The sequence below is a fragment of the Stegodyphus dumicola genome, chromosome 1 (assembly GCF_044657685.1).
Source record: "Stegodyphus dumicola isolate Sdum_Otavi_A_Nest chromosome 1, ASM4465768v1".
NCBI classification, from domain to species: Eukaryota; Metazoa; Arthropoda; class Arachnida; order Araneae; family Eresidae; genus Stegodyphus; species Stegodyphus dumicola.
In genome coordinates, this window is record NC_140768.1 from 110,558,070 (window position 1) to 110,578,573 (window position 20,504).

Consider the following 20,504-nt stretch of genomic DNA (forward strand, 5'->3'; position numbering starts at 1 on the left):
TTGGTCTACCGACTGAGCTATCAAAGAGTCGTGGGTTTGAATCCGCGATGGGGACCATATATGATTTGCTATTTTGGTCCTAAAATAGGAATTATATCCAGTGTCATCTTTAAGAGAATGACTGGTTTTATAAGTATAATAACTACTTTCTTATGTCACAAAACTAAATATAGTATTTTAAGGTATTATTTACCCATTGTTGTCTTTGGTACACTGGTGTGCGAAACTTAAGCAACAGCAGGGATTTTTGCCATAACTCCACGAGAAATCAACTGAGAGACATGAAATGCAGAAATGAAGGAGAGTATTATGTACGTAAAGTATGACGAAAGCATCGGAGCTGAAAAAGGAATACAACACATACGATATGGAATCAAACAAAAACAAGCTTTATTGAACGCATAGTATCGTGACTCATGATTGTCTATCCAAGAGGAAGAACAACAAGCAGATGTTCCTTAATATGGGATATGCCCTCCCCTCACTGCAATGGTTGCTTCGCACCGTCTCCGCATACTCAGAACCAGCTGGTGCAACATTTCTTGCGGTAGGAGTGCCCATTCCTCAATCAGCATCTGTTTGAGTTGTTGAGTGTTCTCCGGAGGATGTAAGCGTGCTGCAATGTGTCTCCCCAAAGCATCCCACACATGTTTGGTGGAATTTAAATCTGGGGAGTACGCTCGCCAATCCATTCGAGTGGTATCTTGACTTTCTAGTAGCTCCTCAACAGCAAGAGTCCAATGTGGCCGAGCATTGTCATTCATAAAAATTAAGTCTGGGACAATGGCACCTCGGAACAGACGCACATGGGGAAGGAGTACCTCATCACAATAGCGATCCCCGGTTACAGACCCTCTGTCGAAAACGTGGAGCTCAGTTCGCCCGTTCAGCATAATACCTCTCCAGAGACGAGAACTCCGTTACGGTGTCTTTCCTTGATGTTACTGGGATAAAACCGGGTTCCGACCTCTCTCCAAATCAAACCGCGTTGAGAATCGCTTTTGGCACTGAAACCGACTCTCATCCACAAAGAGGACACGACTCCATTGATCAGTTGTCCAGTTTTGTGCTCTCTGCACCACTGTAAACGGTGGCGTCGGTGGCCAACTTTTAACGGGAGGCAGCGTTCAGGACGGCTGGCGAATAGGCCCCCTTTGTGAAGGCGTCTGGCCACAGTAAACCGCGACACTTGTCGCCCCGTTGCTGAGCAATGGCGCTTGCTGACTGCTGTCGGCCTCTTTTCGCCTGCAGGACGATATATCGGTTATCCCCTGCAGTTGACGTCATCGGTCAGCCACCACCAACCTTTCTAACAGCTGTACCTGTGGTTTGGAACGCTTTCCAAGCGCGCGAAACGACACTTTTGTTGATTCCGAACTCTGCAGCTACACTGGGGACAGTACGCCCCTCCTCCAGCTTTCCGATCATTCTTCCACGTGTGAAGTCGTCCAGGTGATTTCTTCTAGCCATATTTCACGAACTGACTCACTGGCACTTGCAGCGAATATGTTGAATTGCGTCTCCGTCCTTCCTTTTATTCTACTGTTGAGCTGCGCGCGCCGACATCACGCGTTTTGTGTACGCTCACGTCGCCTCTGACGTTTCGTTCCTGATATTTGCATACGCATGACGTTTCTACTGACTTACGTGTTCAATGTACTGATTTCCAAACCTCCTTTTCTGCAATTTCATGGCTATCTGCTAAATTTTTACATTATTGCTTAAGTTTTGCACACCAGTTTACATCATTAATTTAAAATTCCATTGTAAGAAAGAAATCTACGTAAATCATTTTCTTACCCACCAGGAATTACTAATGATAAAGATATTAAAAAAAGTGTTAAGAAACGGGCAATTAAGTGACTGTATGATGTTGCTTGAGCTTGAGTGCAGGAAATGTCGTTTCTTATTTAGAGAAGCACAATTGCGCGAAGAAAATATTTTAGAGTGCATGTTCTGTAATACCCCTTAACTTCTGAAAATAATTGACCTGTCGTAAAAAGATATCCTGATAATAAAAAAATGATATCTTTTTTAATATGCTTCTTTATTAAGATAATATAGCACGCCGAAAAAGTAGTAATTTAGAATTCAAACAGCAAAAATCAGCGTCATATTTACAAATTTTCACAAGACTATTTTCGATAGTTTTACCGAACCATCAGCCTGAGCTGCCAAAGCGCAAATGAACGAGATAAGATATAGTGATTATATAAGATAAGATAAGAATGGCTGGACAAGAGTTAAGCTACTGGCGCGCGCCATCTTTTGATGAAATGAGAACTAAAACATAATTTCCTTAGGCTGAAGGCAAAGATGGATTGGAATTAGGGTCGTTAACTAGAAAAGAAAGATTTTTTTGAATGCGAAACTCCTCTAGAAAATCTAATTCACGAATGGAAGATAATTTTTGAATAATTTTGGCTGCAGAAAAATTGAAAGTGTGATTTTTCGGACTAACAATTCAGGGAACAGAGGACTTCTGTGTTTTCCTTTTTCTAACATCTGTTTCATGTTCCTTAACGCGAAATTTTAGGATTCTCTTAGTTTCGCCAATGTAAATTAATTTAAATTAATGCTTCTTTATATCAAAAGGGCTACTGAATATTTTTCTTGCTTTTGAATAACTTATTCTTGTAAGTAACTTTTAACTCTTCAACATCCTCAAAACAGGAAAGTACTTCGAAGCAAAGTAAAAAGTGAAGTAGCATCTAGAAGTTGTACTAAAGTAGCACATAAAAGATTGAGATAATTTAATCATCATTATATTAAAATCATATTCCAAAAGCGTTAATTAAGAGGAAGATGTCAGCAATAGTTTAAATAAATACATACATATTTTCGCGGTTAATTTTAAGTATTTAATACACCACTAAACTGTAATTGAAGTTGTAAACGTGTGTTTCCATAAACGAATACGTTGCCACTGCACTTGCAAATTCCATAGCGAACTTCTGAAAACTTCGCAACGATGATAAGATTAACTTCAAGTTAATGTGACGTTTTTGCCTCCAGAAATCTAGCAAAAATTGCACGGTGAAGTGGAACTGATAGGTTTAGTTTGGGATAAAGCTTGAATAATTTCATTTCCGTATGGCCCATAACAAGTGACAAGGGCTAAAAAAATTTCTTGCGTGCGCTTCACAACAAAAATTTGAATGAAAATTAAAGAATTTTTCCTAGTAATATTTTAACTTTAGCTATTCCAGCGGATACCAGTAATTGCCTCAAAATCACTAAAAGGAATAATGATGAGATAGCCTGTTATGTGCGCGATACAGGATTTGTACAATTCTATGATATTTTTAAGATCTGATTCTGATTTAAACGAAAACAGACAGCTGTGTACACGGGCAGAAGAAATTACGCAGCATTTTCTCTAGAATCGTGTCTTATTTAGTTATTTACTTTTACTTACTAATTACATCATATAATCCTTATTTAAAAATTAAAATTTGTATTTTAAATTGCTCAAGTGTGTTTTCGTATGATATGTTGATAATATTTTCCGACTTAATATAAATAGAGATAGGTTGGAAATTTTCTTAAAAAAATTCACGAAAATCACCAACTTGCTCCCGATAGCATATTTCACAAGTGCACGTCTGTGTAGCCACCGAGGGAGTGGCTTCTAGGATTGACCAATGGGCATCCAGTAATATTTCTCTCATGCCACAAGCTTATTCACAAAGCCTACAGACCGTTTCTTCTGCTGTTTGCTTCGATTGGTTAAAAGAGGTAGGGTTACAGAATCTAGTGCTTGGCGACTTTTGGTTCATCGCCTATACAATTTGTATTTGAGCGTCGTGTACCAAAAAGTGAGCAAAAACCACCGGAGAAACCGCAGCACAGTGGTAACGAGCGCGGGAATAAAACTCAGACTTCTAAGTCGCCGGTTCTATCCGCGCTCGTAGCTTTCAAAAACTCTGCTCTATACGGATTTATTTTTATTTTAACTTTATTGAATGACTTTGTCATTATTTGTCTTTTCGTCTTCGGGTACGGTGTTAAAAATTAAACGCCTTTATTTTCTCTATTTTTGTTAATGTTAATTTTTCTTATTTTTATTTACTGGTTTGTACTCTTTGTAGTAGGTACCAGTAAGCAAGATTACGAGATTACCAAGATCCCGAAAAGCGTTTCAATAGAAATAGCGCATATGGAATAAAATATAATTTTAGTTATACTTACTCGTAAAAAGAATAGGTATCCGACACCCTTAAATGTTTACTGAATGTTTTCATTTGGTTATTTTTTTAATATTCCTTTATTTGTATAAATTAATGCGCTATGAAAATTTACACAATAGACTCTTCCTAAGTGAAATAACGAAAAAGTGCATATGCTGTCTCCATATAAACACCTTTTCTTGTAAAACATTTACGTGGTTTTAAAAGTTTAAATTCAAATACAAATAAACAATTAATAAGATCAATAGGTTATTTAAGATATATTCCACACAATTCCTCTAAGCTTTCATTCATAAACGAAAAAATGTTGAATGAAATAAACGCTGTTTCCGTTTGTTTAGCGTTAATTACCACGCCTACAGGGCGATAACTCGCCATTACAAATATGACCGCCAAGCAGATGTTTCCTCCAATGAGAGCAGCCCGTAGCGAAATTGTCTGTAGGCTTTGTGAATATGCATGCCACAAGACCTTTCACGTGCTTTAAGATTTAAGCAAAATGGTTGAAAATATTCTGCCACGCAATTTTCTGTACAAAATAATTAAAGCATCGTCGATTTCTTATGAAAATTTTCATAGCAAAGTTAGATCAAATATAAGCAATTGTAAAGCTTTCACTACCTGATTGAAAGAATTTGAAATAAATACAAACACATGTTTGTATTTATTTCAAATTTACACGCAAACATATCTATGCAAAATATTACTTAATAAGTGGTAAATAAGATGAAGAAAGAAATATGTGATAAACACCTGAGCCCAAATACTATCTTTACATAAAACTATGCATATGTGAAAAATATTTACACTAATTACATCTGCAAATGAAAGGCAGCACCATTTTTTTGCAGTCTATATGAAAAAAAGATGTTCTATTATAAAAGCCAATGTAGAATTTTATTTAAAGTGAACTTAACTAAGTTGCATTCGTATACATTTAGTGTGTAAAATTTCACATTAAAAACAGTTCACTATTAAATGTTTTGCCGGCGTAAGAACTACTCTTCAAACAGAATGAATCTATCTTATTCACAACGAATATATTCAATTTATTTACATATAACTTTTAATGTTAAGAATGGATATAATCAGATCATACACAACATGTATTCTGAATCTTACACTTTCAAAATCAAAAGAATGCAAGCACTGAAAAAAGAAAACACTAGATTCATTGTAACACTTCCAGTCCTCTTCAGCTCTATTAAAAAGAACTAAACATTGAATTCTCTTAATCATCAGGTGTTAGTAAATACATATTGTTCAAGGCTAATTGTGGCTTGAGTCATTTTCTCGATGTAAAGAGCGATAATATGCCATGAACATCAATCCAAATATTAATGCGTGAAAATATCGTGAAAGTGAAATGTCAGCAATTAGTTAAACTCATAAAACGAAAGCACTACGAGATTTTCTACTATTACGCTATACATTTATAACTGCGAAACAAATAAGAATTAAAACATAAACGACATACGATCACATGCACGAAAATTTAGCGTCACAACAGCAATAGAAGCTCATTGGTCCATTTTCGAAATCCCTCCCTCAGTGGCTACGCTGATGTGCACTTGTGAAATATGCCTCCCGATACGTAACTTTTTACCCTTTCATTTGGTGATCTTAGACCCATTCACCGGTAAATTTGTCAGAAAACGCCAGATTGCTTGCATTAATACTTACGTATCTAAACAAGTTACAAGTTTGATTTAAAATACCAGTGATTTGAATTCCTTGATATTCATGTCAACTAACTAACAAGTAGGCAAAGCATGATTCCTAAAATTAGAATTGCCGAAGCCAATCGGAAGGTCATCAGAAGCATCGAAAAGGAAGAAATGAATGAAATGATAAAATTATAACGAACATTAAATTAAATGTAAGAGAGATAAATAAAAATATTTATAAATTACCTATAATTAGAGGAATTATACAAATAAAATTAAACTAATGCATTTAAAAATATTTTTTTTTTTTAAATTTGAAAGGGTTCGTATTTTAGCGATCGCCCAAAAGGGTTCTTTTAAAGTTTAATATGGTTTATCTGTAGATATTATCGATAGAGATGTCATGTTGGAATAGCGAAACGTTTTGTAGGGTGTGTTACAAGGTTAGTATTTAAATTAAACAGTTATTTATATTTCAACCTTTCCCTTTTTCCCAGCAGACTGTAATTGAGTTAACGAGTATATAAACTTAGGTTTTGGTGTTTGAAGATAAAACGTATTTCTGGCCTACTTGTGCATGCTACGTTTAGTTCCTGCCAGCTTTGATAGGTGTAAGTTTCGGCTTTGAGTTATCCATTGCCGATAGATTCGTTCTGACGCTCTGGCTGGAATTACTGAGCCAGTTTAGAGAAAATTTGAATTGTGTAGTCTTTGACTACTACTCCACGTTTAATTTGAATTTGACTGTTACTTTACTGTTACTCACCCCAACTTGTGGCTGCTATTGTGAGCACAAGAAAGTGTATTTCAGTTTTGCAATCTGTTTAAATAAAAAGTTCTCCAAGATTTGTAGTTATTTTTAGACATAGCGATAATTCGTTTCACCTCTGTTAAGGGTTTTGGACTAATTAACTTTTACCAAACCAAGTAAAACCTCTTAAGACGAATATGCATGTCAACTAACATCAGAACGTAAAATATCTTCTGCATATTTATAAAAGAGAAAAATGTACTTTTGTAAAAACATTTAATGTTTTTAATTAGCTACATCATAAATTAAATGCTTTTTTATTTAAATCAATCTGATTAAAGAGTAACAAAATAATGTTCTTAAGAACTGCATTTATTGTCTTTAAATAGTTTAGTTTGTTAATTAATAGCAGACAGATTAAATATGGAGAATAATATTTTACATTTTGCCGAATGGCAACAGACACGAATGAAAAGTGAAACAACGCAATATCGTGTTTCGAGACTAATAGACCTTATAGGCTAATAAAACGCGACGAAATTAATGATAATAATGCATAGTATTTTGTTATGCTTTATTATCATTAATTTCGTAATAGTATTTTGTTATTTATTTAATAACAATTATAATTAATTTATTTATAATTATTTAATTTAATTAGTTATTTAAGTAATTTGTTGTAATATAATTAATAGTATTTTGTTATTTGAGTTTTAATAGTAACGTTTTGAACAATATTCTTGAAAATCAGATAAAGCTATTTCTTTACTTTTATTTTTTAACCATGTAGACACGTTCTTGACCAAATGAGTAGAACTCATAAATAGTCCTCTTCCTAACGAGCTAAGCATTTCGAAACGGAGATTTTTGTTTTCTTCGGTTATTTGAGTTTTTCCGGTATTTTGTTATCTTGAAAGAAACTGAAAAGCCAGAGAGCAACTTCAGTGTCTTAGAGCTCCTGGGTAGGTTCTAGAACTATAGTTTTGCTTAAAAAATAGCCAGCATCGGAGTCTTCCTCCGGCTTAAACTAAGCCTTGCGTGTTGGAATTAATCTAACATTTCATTTTCAGCACTTCTTAAGAATGTTATTTCTCCAGTATTAACCTAATTGCTTTTATTTGGGTTCTTTAATGGTTCATAAATATAATGATATCATAACTGTAATAATTCATTTATTCGATCAAGCTTCAAAAAATTTCACTAAAATCAGATTACTTTTGCAATTCAAGTGCCACAAAATTTATGTAATAAAACTTCCTATTTGTATATAGGTGTTTGCAGAGGTCATGGTGATCCGAACTACATTACATTCGATGGTCGATATTACGCTTTCCAGGGGATCTGTACTTACGTTTTGGCCCAGCACCAGACATCAGAAGACTCGAGGAAAAACTTCCAGATTTTGGGCATAAATGTTGAATGTCCAGAAGAACCTCATACTTCTTGTACTGAAGGCCTCAGGATATACTGGAATGGGCATACCATCGAGAAATTCAAGAACAAACCGGTAAATGTGTGCAGTCTCTATTTTCTTTTATTTGAGACTAATTCTGCTCATGGGTTTTGCAAGCCACACATACAGCACAGATATAAAAAGTGTAATGCAGCCTTATTCCTTCACTGTAAACTTTTTACGCGTACTTTTTTGTTCTCAAAATATTACAGAAAGTACAATTTCGACACAAACTTTTATTCGAAAATTCCTAAAACGCATTAATTAACACGGCGGATGATGTTGTAGAGTCAGGCTTTTTTTTTTAAGCAAGAGAGGTAAAAAATGTGCAATGCCCTCGCTGGGACTGGAACCCTGGATCTCTGGAATACGCATCGAGTGGTGTATCATTACACCACGAAAGTATGCTAGAAGGAGAGAGAAAATATCCCCCCTTTATATCCCCCCTTTTAAAGGGCGACTGGAGATTAGGGGACCCAGTAACCAAATTCTGGCGGTGACGAATTATCCCCCACCGCATTTTAGTTCGGTCGCCGCTTGTAGAGTCATTAGGATTTTTTGAAGCAGGAGAGTTGAAAAATGTGCAGTGCCCTCTCTGGAACTTGTACCTTTGACATGTCGAATACGCATAGAGTATGCTTCTAATTACACCATGGAGGCATGCTGAAAGCAGGGAGATAATACCTTACAATGTTTTTAGCAGAAAACTTTGCCACGGTATCCTGAAAATAGTTCAGTTTTTGGCGAAACAGAAAAGTTCAGAAATTCCTCGTCTCTCTAAATGCCAAATTTAGCGCCTTATGACTTATTTTCAAGCTAAAAATTCATGTGAATGGTTGCTGATTTCATTATATAAAGATCATTCAGGTCGAATCTGAAATTATGCTCAAGAAATTTCAGTTAAAAAACTTTCACAAAGCAGTGCAGTTATAAATGCACAAAGCGTAAATAAAGTTTTTAGGTTTCAAGTCTCACAAAATCGAAAAACGAACAAAACCAGTTTCATATTTCTTCGTCTTTAATATCCAGTCTTTGTTGTTGTGTTATTGTTGTGACTCGTCTCACTTGTCTGACAGTCACATCAAAACAAGCTCACGAAATTCATCGTGGCAAGGAGTGCAAGATAGCTCCAGTCGTTGGCAAGAGCCTTGAGGACCATACAGTCGCTCCTTGTAAATCTATACAATGCTTGAAAGGTTCTTATAGCTGCTTGATTCTTTCGTGGAACGAAATGATCGTTTGGAATGTTGTTTAATAAGTGTTATCTAAGTTTCCTGAACCTCTTTAGTGCTTTTAAAACAATGACTTATATATTCCCCTTAGGTATTCCTTATATATAGTAGTCAATGAGTGTCAGATCTGGTAAATAAGATAGGTGGTTGATAATTGTGATGCTAGAAATTACTTGACGAGAAGGAAATTGTGTAACAGAACACAGTTATCTATCAGAAACCAGTTATTCGATTTCACTCCTAATGCGCTAAATTCTCATTCTTTGTTTGAAAAAAAATCAAGTTAATGTCAGTCATTTACATGAAATCTTTCGCTCAGTTTTTAAATCCACGCCAGAAGATGGTCGCTGGATCAAAACAGACGGTTAACTACATAGAATATTCTATCCGTAAACAGACGATATTTTAGGGAAAACAAGTTTATCAGCAGCCGTGCCGTAAAGTCACTGAACACTTGAAAATTTAATCCGGTGTTCGAATCCCGGCGAACGGACTGCTGCATGGGCGTTTTCATGGTTTTCCCCATGTGTAACGTATATACGAGGCAGTTTATCTTAGAAAGTCTTCACAAAGGCATCCCTTCCCTTAGGCAGATAGCCCTCGAGTGCCTTACAATTATTAAATAAGCCAAACCAAACATAGAGAAAAGAAGTTAAAATCCCATAATAATAAATGCTCAAAAATTTAATTTGATTAGGATTTGTTTAAAAAAAAAACCTTGTCAATAAATTTTGTAGACTACGTAAGTGATATTTTAGCTCACGCAATAGATTAGTATCCGGAAAATTTGCATCCGGTATTGCTTAGCTAAGATTCCCTTTAATCTTATCAATCAGGACAGGTACATATTTTTTAATTATCTCAAATCTCAAATTAGTATCTTCTTTAAAAGAAAGAAAGAAAGAAAAAGCATTTATTTATAAATGAATTTATAAACAAATGCCATTATAATTTTTAGAGTATTTAAAAATGAATTATATAAATGAATGCCAAATTTATGTTTTTATAAATTTTACAGATTTGTAAATGAATTTATAAATGGAAAATGGAAAATTTTATTATTGAATGCCATTCTGTATCTATTTAACGTAAGCAAAGCAAATCTTAAAAATAACTGTAAATTTATTCTGATTCTCTTCTTGGTACAGGTATACGTGGACGATATGTCTCTTGGTGAGATAGATTCTGTTTTCGAACACGATGGAATAAGTATCACCTTTGTCCCGGGCAAGAGTACCGTCATTCATATCAAAGAGATCAATTTAGCTGTACGCTATTTCGATCAAATGTATGGTTTCAATATAGAACTGCCTGCCTTCTTTTACTTCAACAAGACAGAAGGACTTTGTGGTAAGTATACCGCTAGGGACAAATTGCTGGGACAAAAATTGCACTGCACTATTTGCATTGTTAGGACATAATTTTCATTAACTTCTTTCTTTGCTTTGCTCTGATTATGAATAATGTATTACAAACTATGACTGAGATAATAGGGAATTAACCATTCACCAGTTAAGATTTCAATTTTTACTTCCTTGTAAAAAGTAAAGGAAGTATTGTAATCACAAAAAGTTCCGGGTACCATATTTCAACAGAAATAACCATTTTGACCGCTATCGAATGCAATTTAACGATGCCTTTACGTGACATCTGTACGTAAGGACAGAATAAAGGACTCTTTTTCTCCAAACGAATTATAAAACTGATCTAGGGATTCAGGAGAGATTTTTTCGTGGCTCCTGTGAGTGCGTACGTATGTATGTATCTCGCATTTTATAACTATATGTATTCACTATGTTACTCGGCTGAGTGAGCTTAGTTTCTTTATTTTTATATGTTTGTAAATTGTGCATTTTTTTGTTTTAAAAAAGATTGAATTATGATGTTCTTATCTTCCGGTTAAGGTTTTTATGCCTTTAGTTAACCTGCATGTTATAGTTGTAGAATTATCAACAATTTAAAAGTGATTTAAGTGCGGTTAGGTCTAATTTTTTTTTACCATAGCAGCCATATTTATTTAAATTTGAAACTTAGCAGAACAGTGGTTTTGTTGCCAATCTAGAGAAACTAAGCTTCGCAAGAACAAAGTAACGTCTTCTTTTTATTATAGCGAATTAAATTATGCTTAATCCATTTTGGAATTATCACTTAAGTTATTAAATTATCCCATATATTGATTCAGCATAGCGTCCACAACAAATTAATCAGTTTGTACGCTTTCAGTGTCTTTTTGCCGAGTGAGACCAAGAGTAAACTTTCGGTTTTGTGCGCCGAAAAATCTATCTTCTTGCCCGCTGGCTGAATTGCTTGTTTTTTGCGTAGAAACTGTAATTTTTATTGAAAATTAAAAAAAAAAAATTTTTTTAACCGTATTTAAGGTTTTATGTTTTTCTATATCTTTAAATTTTTAACGAAGATAATTTTTTTTTTATTTTTTATTTTTTATTGTTATTATTTTTGCCTTGCCGCGAAATGAGAACTGAATTAGTTGAATGAAAAATACATTTCTAATGAAATTCGAGGAAATAAGTGTTTCATATGAGCAGAAAATACTGTCGCCAGTTTGTTTCGACAGAAGTGAATGTTTACGAGTAGCGCATGCGCAATAGGTAAGCAGCGCTGAATCGTCTGTGAAAAACTATTTATTTTTTATTTGTTTAATTTCTTTTATACATCGTTTTATATTTATTATAGTATTTGGATAGAATATATATGAATGATTCGATAATTTTTCTTCAGATTTTTTTTTTTCCCTGAGTTATAAAATGAATGAGATGTAAAGCTGTTAAGTGAACCTAGCGCCAGAGTATCACTACGGTAAATAAATATAGTAAATTTTAAAAAGCGCATCAGAATAAGCCCACGTTGCAAGGAGTGCAAGATTGCGCCTATCGTTGGCAAGAGCCTTGAGCACCAGACAAGTCGCAGTACGACTTTGCTCAGTCCCGTCCCAGTTTCGAAGGAGAGCACACCAGAGGGCGGGCCCGAGGCTCTCCCACCCCTCTTCCCCTACCAACAACCTCTCAAGAGGACTTTCAGCTCGCCGCAAATTTAGAGTGTCCCCATGCGTGGCCTTCGAGATTAGATGGCCTGGTCAGCTGCAGAATCACGTGATTTGACGTCACGTAAGGCGTCTGAACTTTCCCCCTTCGCCCTGCATTGTGTGGACACTGCAAGCGAAGACTTCTTATTACGTTGATTGCGTGCTGTATTGTTTTATTATTCGTGTCTTTTTTATTGCTAAATTTAAGTAATGTTGTTAAGGATATTTTCGTTTTTAAATTGAGATTACTAGTTAACTTATTTGTTAACAAGAATAACGATCGACGTCTATGTAGAGCTGTCTTCATCATGCCTGCACGATGTTGCGTTCCAGCATACAAATCCAAATACGATGGCACCAACAAATATGCATCAGTATTCAAATTTGCAAAAGATACAGTAAAACGGGATTTATGGATCAAAAGAATTTTAAGGAAAATTTTTATTCCAAGTGATCGCAGCGTTGTGTGTGAAAAACATTTTCGCAAAGATGATATTATTCGCTATGATTATTTACCAACAAACGAAGGTACTTTTATTCAGAGGGCATCTTAAATTAAATAACGATGCTTACCCATGCATTTTTTCTGGTTGTCCAAAATACTTATCTGAAATTCCAACCCCTCAGAGGATGAGCAGGGAGGAAAAAAGAGCTAAGATGGAGAAGCATATTTTTAATGAATTTTTTAGAAAGAACAAAATAGCATCATTTGAGAATTTTTCTTCTATGTTACCGAATAAATTAAATATTTCAGATACTTCAAATATTATTTTACACAAATCTGTTGCTGGTATTTATATTTTATTGCTCAGTTTTCATCCACATCCTAAAATTGAGAAAAGTATCTTCGTATCGCTTCATATGGATATAGCAGTTTATCTAGGAGATGAAAATGTTACAGTTGAAAGTAAAGAAGAACTATCAGGTTCAATGTTCCTTCTAACCTTCTTCGGGAACATACAAGGACCTGACTCGGAACAGAGAGCTTACTAAAGCTATGTTCACTAATTGTGGTAAGTAGACAGGATACAGACGAAGGGTATACAAAACCCTTTATTTTTCTCTATATACAATAACTTCCGTACTTCGGAATACACTGACCCTCCACTCGGGGTCTAACGTAAAAAAGTATAAAAATAAAACTAAACTCTAATTTAACTTTAGAATAATACACGTGGAAGATTGGCCTTATAATAACAGGAAGCGTATGAAGCACACAGACTGTGAACACTACAATACGTTTAATTTATCAAGAGGATTAAAACCTCTGGCCTGGAAGGCGAACAGCAACTGCGTAACTTCTAAGGTAAGCGGCCTGCGTTGACTTACTGCTTCCTCTCTTTCTTGCTTGGCAAAAAGCCACAACTTAAGTACTTGGCGTTCGCCAGACAAACTTTGCATAAAAACCTTCACGCTTATAATTCTGGCCGGAAGTAGAAAATAAGAAGTGATAGTAAAGATTTAAAATAAAATAAACGTTAGTAAAACTTAAGATCCTTACATACTTCCCGCCAGAGTTAATTAGTTTGAAACTGAGGTCTAAAACGACCTTGTTGAAAACTTTTAGCTCTAGAAACTAACGAGAGGCCAATCTTTTACAACATAACTTCTCTAGAAACTAGAAAATTTAAAAGAAAGAAATTTGTTACAATAGCAGCTCCCAGGATATACAACAATCTTTTTTTCATCTGTACTGCATCTAAACAGGAGCTTTATTCAATTCTGGTTCCTTCCAGAGATCTGGAAGGAAAACTAGTTTAATGAAATGTTACACAATGACATTGCAAATAACATATAGAATATACTTCTCTTAACATTCTTATTTCATTCATGACTATTTTAATTATCTCTCCCCGTGCTCTCTGACATGTGTTGTAAAAAAACACCAAACACGAATGTGTTTCTGTCTACGTGTGCCACACTTCCTCCTACAATCAAAACACTAACGTGTTAAAATTCAACATAACGAGACCTCTTAACACACCCTACTTTCAACTCTAAACCCTGAGGTACTATTCTAAAAGTGGCTAACTCTAAAGTGTAGCGTCAGAGAGCCTAACTACATCATTCAACCTTTACCACATATTCGCCATGATTTAATCTTTACAGTCACACGAATAACAAATTTTTAACATTACTTTCAATTTTACCATATCACGGTATTTCTTTACATTTAAAATAACAGTTCACATGTATCTAAGAACATATCAACATGCCGTTAATTTTACACATTTGAAAACATACATTAGTAGTACATTGTTAACTTCTATTCTTTTCAAAGCAAGTGCCAATTCTTTCTACATTGAAATAATACTACATTTCAAAAAGTCTTTCAGACTAAAACTTCTTTCTTGCTAGAATGTTTTAAATAAAATTTATACAATAACTTTTTACAATATTTAAGTCTTTACACAACGCTATTCTACATCAACTTTAGTTTTACGCACGAGTAATTTAAAAACATAATACGAAAATCGGTCACAACTCATTTCTCGCCCTTTTGGCGATAAAGGTAGACCTCGCATGAGGTAAAACTTCTTGAAATCTGCCACTTGCAGTAAGAATGAAAGATTAACTTAAGTTTGCAAAGTAACATAAAATTTTACTTATCTTTGTAATATTCGGACATCCTTTTCTGGGCCCAGTCTTTAAAGGTAGTGCAGATACTAGCTTGGTTTATCCTCCTTCTTGTACGGGCTCGCCCTTCAGTGCTTTCCTCTGGAAGCTTCCTTTTTTTACCAGTACGGCCACCCTTGAATACTTTCCTTTTCTCCTCTGCTTGTGGTCTTTGCCGTTTGATGGCAGCTGGTCTTGGCGGAACCGGGAAACTTCTGTCGTGATCCTGCTTGGACCTCGTTGTTGGCCGTTCAAATTTTTCTTGTACTTTTTCCTCCGCCGCTGATGGCCCTTCCGCAGTTCGGCGACTTTTGCTGCGGAGAGTTCTGTCGGATGAGTAGATCTTCCGTTTTAAAGCCGGGTTATAGTTGCCGTCATTTCTCCTGGTCCTCTTCACATACGTCGTCCTTCTCCCTTCTTCATTCCGGGGGTGTTCGTGAACTCTGTTTTCTGGACGGTGGAACGGCTTCTTTTTCTTGTTACCTTCCATTTTTCCGCGGGGCAATTTTCTTTTCACTTGCTTCTGTCTCTCATTGGCTTGCCCTTGTACTTGTCGTTTTTTCACCTCTGGAACTTGTACCTGCGGTGTCTGCCGTGCCGGATCCTGCAAAAGATCTGAAAAGATTTGCATTTTATTACGATCGAAGTAGGGCTTGATTTGATCAATGTTTGCGGAACAGGTTTCACCATTTCTGGGTTTTAACCCTACAACAGCGTGAGTTATTTTTCTATAACATATGGTCCTTCAAATCGTGGAAAAAATTTGGCAGTTTTATCTTCTGGTGCTGAAGAAAGTGAATGCTTAATTTTTAAAACTTCATCCCCTACTTTATAAGTTACTCCCCGTCGTTTCAAATCATAATATAATTTCTGTTTTCTTTGTGCTACTTCCGTATTCTTTTTTGCTTATTTTATTAGTTTTTCTATATCACCCATTTTAAATTCTGGGGCTCTTTGTTGCACATAAAATAGTTTATCTAACGGTGTTATAATCTTTCTGCCTAGAATAACTCAGCAGGAGTTTTGCCCGTTGTATCCTGTTTTGCGGTCCTAAGGGCGAAAGCAAATTCATTGACATAGTTATCCCAGCTTTTATGAAAATTTTTAACATAACTACGGATAATTTTCACTATATTTCTGTTGACCCATTCCGCTATATTTGATTGCGGCCGATACGGGACCATTTTTAAATGACGTATGCCCAGTTTTTGGCACATGTCTTCAAATATATTACTTACAAATTGAGGACCATTATCCGATATAACTTTTAGGTCCGCCCCGTATTTTAAAATATATTTATTTAAAATAGGATCGGTAACCAATTTCGCGGAGGCTCGTTTTAAGGGAACAATTTCGGTCCATTTACTAAAATGATCAACCATAACAAGGAGATAGCGACTTTTATTTAACTGACTTTTTGGGAAAGGGCCCAATAAATCGATGCCAATTATTTCATTTGGAAATTCGGATTTAATACTATTTAGAAACCCGGCCGGGCGGAAATTAATATAATTAACGGCTTGACATGTTGCGCAGGACTGGACATACGCCCTTGTTAACTTTTGCAGTTCAGGAAAGTAGACTGCCTCGCGTACGCGTTGGATAGTTTTTCGAATACCAGCATGAGAAGCTAAAGGGCTGTCATGGAGCTCATGCAGGATATTTAATCTAAGACTAGCTGGGATAACAGGTCGAAATTCGTTGTTGGAATTCGTAGTTTTTGTGTAGAATAATAGACCATCTATTAGTTCGTAATGGGCCGCCCTATTTCTTATCGCCACAATATCTTGGTGGCTAAAATTTTCAGGATCCTTCAAATACTCATAATTACTTCCAAACTCAGGATCCTTACCCAGTTCTGTTATTACAGTTTCTCGGGAATTTATTGTACACGCTGTAAGCATTGCAACTTTTACGGTATTACCCTGTTCGTCTAATTTAATTCGTGATAGGGCATCTGCTACGATATTTTCCTTTCCGAGGGTATGCTTGATTACCAGATTATATTCTTGCAGCTTGAGTGCCCATCTTATTAACCTTGTGGATAAATTTTTCCCTGAGTACAATCTAGTTACCGCCGCATGATCAGAGTATACTGTTATCGGCGCCTTTCCAAAATAGCCTCGGAACTTTTGCACTGCTAACAGAACTGCAAGTGCCTCTCTCTCGGTCGCGGAATAATTTCTTTGTGTTTGATTTAAAGTTCGGCTAAAAAATGCCACGGGCTGCTGATTTTGCGAAAGTACCGCTCCTATCGCATAATCCGAAGCATCCGCTGAAATTTCTAAATTTTCATCCTTTTCAGGAAATTTTAACACAGGGGCTTGCGTTAATGCTTGTTTTAATTTTTCGAAAGCACTATTGGCTTCGGCCGTCCACGAGAATCTTGCCTTTTTCCTTTTTAATTTTAACAATGGCTCAGCGATAGCCGCAAAATCTTTTATAAAGGACCTATAATATGAACAAAGTCCTAGAAAAGAAGAGAGCTTCTTTGCCGTGTTTGGAGTCGGGTACTTTTGTACAGCGATTATTTTTGATACGTCTGTCTCGATCCCTTTTTGAGATATTTTGTAACCTAAATATTTTAATTCAGGGGCTGCAAATTTGCACTTTTCGACATTAACTTTTAGACCGGCCTCATTTAATAAAGAAAACACCTGTCATAGATCCTGTACATGTTGGTCGAGATTATCACTAGTAATAATGATATCGTCTAAATAGATAAATGTGGTCTTTCCAAGAACAGGTCTTAACACAATGTCCATGCATCGCTGAAATGTTGCTGGGGCCCCTGAAAGGCCAAACGGCATACGCAAAAATGCATAAGTGCCAGACTTGGTTATAAAAGCAGTCTTAGGCACGTCCTCAGGCCTCACCCCTATTTGAAAATAACCAGTCGTTAAGTCTAAAGTCGTCATAAATTTGGTTGATTTTATGTTCCTTAAAATTTCTTCTATGATCGGCAACGGATATACCGGATATTTCGTTATGGAATTTAATTTACGGTAATCAATAGCGAATCTCCACCTTTTTGGATGCTCCAAAGGATAATCATTATTTTTCTTACATAAAACCACCGGGCTAGCATAACTACTTGAGATGGGCGTTATGATCTTTTTACGTAGCATATCGGTAATATGCCATTCTATAATTTTTTCCTTATTCTTATCATACCGGTATGGTTTTTGACGAACTGGCAATGCATCTCCGGTATCAATACTATGGTTAGTAACCTGAGTAAATCCTGGAATATCACTAAATAACGAAGCAAATTCACTTACCTCTTGTCGGATTCTATCTTGCTTGTCATTAGGCAGGTGGTCAAGATTTAACCTTGGCGGTTCAGTCTTTTCTACACGCACTGGTTTCATTGTCAGCTTAAGGGACGCTTCATTAAAATCCAGTGTAGCTTGTGCGCCTGAAAGAAAGTCTATTCCTAAGATCAAATGTGCTTGCAAATTCTTTACTATAAAAAACATCACCTTTACTTGTTCGTCCTTGATACGGATATACAAAGGTACTTTACCTACGCACTTACATTGTTCTCCTTGCGCCGCTAATACTGTCGTATTATCCGCATTATATATGCGGTATTTGCGAAAATACTTTCTAAAAAAGACTTCTGCCACATAGGAACACTGCGCGCCGGTATCCAGGAGTGCGGTGGCCGGGATATTATTCACCAAGACTTCAATCTTCGGAAGAGTCAAATTTTTCACCATTACTGTATTTAACTTGTAGGAAGAGAGGTTTTCGTGGCCTTCGGATTTCCGCACCCTCTCGTCAGCAGAAATCCGTTTTAGTTTAAATTATTTTTCCTTTCCGTGCTTTCCTTCTTTTTCCCCTGGCCTTGAGACTTTTTTCCTGGGTTGCTATTGAACTGTCGACGTTCGCCGGCTGTTTTTGAATGCTCGGGTTTCCTTGCCCACTGATTCGCTTTTTCTCCGTAGCCGTATGCTTGAGTTTGCTGTAGTCTTGGCGTACCAAATTGGTTTCGCTGCTGATATTGGCGTCTTCTTTCGATGTCCGCCGTTCTTCTACTTTCAAACTGGATTGCTAGCTCAAATAACTTTTCCAGTGTAGTCGGATTTCTTAATTCAATAAAGTCGGGTAGTAAACTCGGCAAAATCACTTGAATTATTTCAGGATCCGGATGGTTTCCATACAAGAGCTTCAAAACGTGAATTTTTCTTAAAATAAAGCTCGAGATGTTTTCGATTCTTTGTTGATATATACTAAAAAGTTCCGTTTCTAATTTCGCACGATCCCTTACAACAGGGAAGGCTTTTAGTAGGGCAGTCTTGAAATTTTCGTAAGTATAGGTGGGACTTCCTGCTTGACCCAAGAGACTTCTGCCGATACATTTGAACCAGTTAAGCGCTTGGCCCCTCAAAGCGCTGGTAGCTAAGGTAACTTTTTGAAACTCGTGCACGGGGTAGAGCATGAAGTGGTCATCCAATTTTTCCAAAAAACTGGTTACCGGTGAGTTTCCATTAAACGTTGCTTCTGGTTTCATCGAAGCGCGCATGGTCTGGACGATGTAACCGAATCCTTTCAGGGCGGCAGCTGGCATTTCTGGATTCTGAGCCGTTTCTGCAGGCAGCACAGGTTCTTCTTGAAACTCGGCCATGGTTATTCTTCTTCGTTGGGCGCCACTATCAGGTTCAATGTTCCTTCTAACCTTCTTTGGGAACATACAAGGACCTGACTCGGAACAGAGAGCTTACTAAAGCTATGTTCACTAATTGTGGTAAGTAGACAGGATACAGACGAAGGGTATACAAAACCTTTTATTTTTTTCTATATACAATAACTTCCGTACTTCGGAATACACTGACCCTCCACTCGGGGTCTAACGTAAAAAAGTATAAAAATAAAACTAAACTCTAATTTAACTTTAGAATAATACACGTGGAAGATTGGCCTTATAATAACAGGAAGCGTATGTAGCACAGAGACTGTGAACACTACAATACGTTTAATTTATCAAGAGGATTAAAACCTCTGGCCTGGAAGGCGAACAGCAACTGCGTAACTTCTAAGGTAAGCGGCCTGCGTTGACTTACTGCTTCCTCTCTTTCTTGCTTGGCAAAAAGCCACAACTTAAGTACTTGGCGTTCGCCAGACAAACTTTGCATAGAAACCTTCACGCTTATAATTCTGGCCGGAAGTAGAAAATAAGAAGTGATAGTAAAGATTTAAAATAAAATAAACGTTAGTAAAACTTAAAATCCTTACAGAACCAGTAAAGAAGTTGAACAACATTCTTTACTGGTCAAACTTACCGATATATATGTACAAAACATTAACATGTTTGATGTTCATGAAACTTGTTTAATGTGTGGAATTCCATTTTCTAGCAGATTAAAAAAATAATGAGCACCATTCCAAATATTTGTTTAAACAATTATACTAAAGTTCTTCAAAATAATATGCATACAAAAATCGATGAAAGGAAACTTAAAAAAGTCAAGAATACGTGATGGAAAAGATATGAGTATGTTAATGACATTGTTTTATTTTTTAAAAATAGTGTACTAAATATGATGCAG

The 20,504-nt window shown here is 36.0% G+C and overlaps 1 protein-coding gene across 2 annotated transcripts in view; it reads left to right on the top strand.

Annotated features, from left to right (window-relative positions):
- The window catches only part of LOC118192014 (hemocytin-like), a 342,722-nt gene that overhangs the window by 288,244 nt on the left and 33,974 nt on the right, over positions 1-20,504 (top strand). For both annotated transcript variants that reach the window (XM_085819309.1, XM_085819312.1), the window contains exons 63-64: positions 7,880-8,115; positions 10,442-10,643. In XM_085819309.1, coding sequence (XP_085675435.1) covers positions 7,880-8,115; positions 10,442-10,643 — 438 coding nt within the window. The remainder of the gene's footprint in view (positions 1-7,879; positions 8,116-10,441; positions 10,644-20,504) is intronic.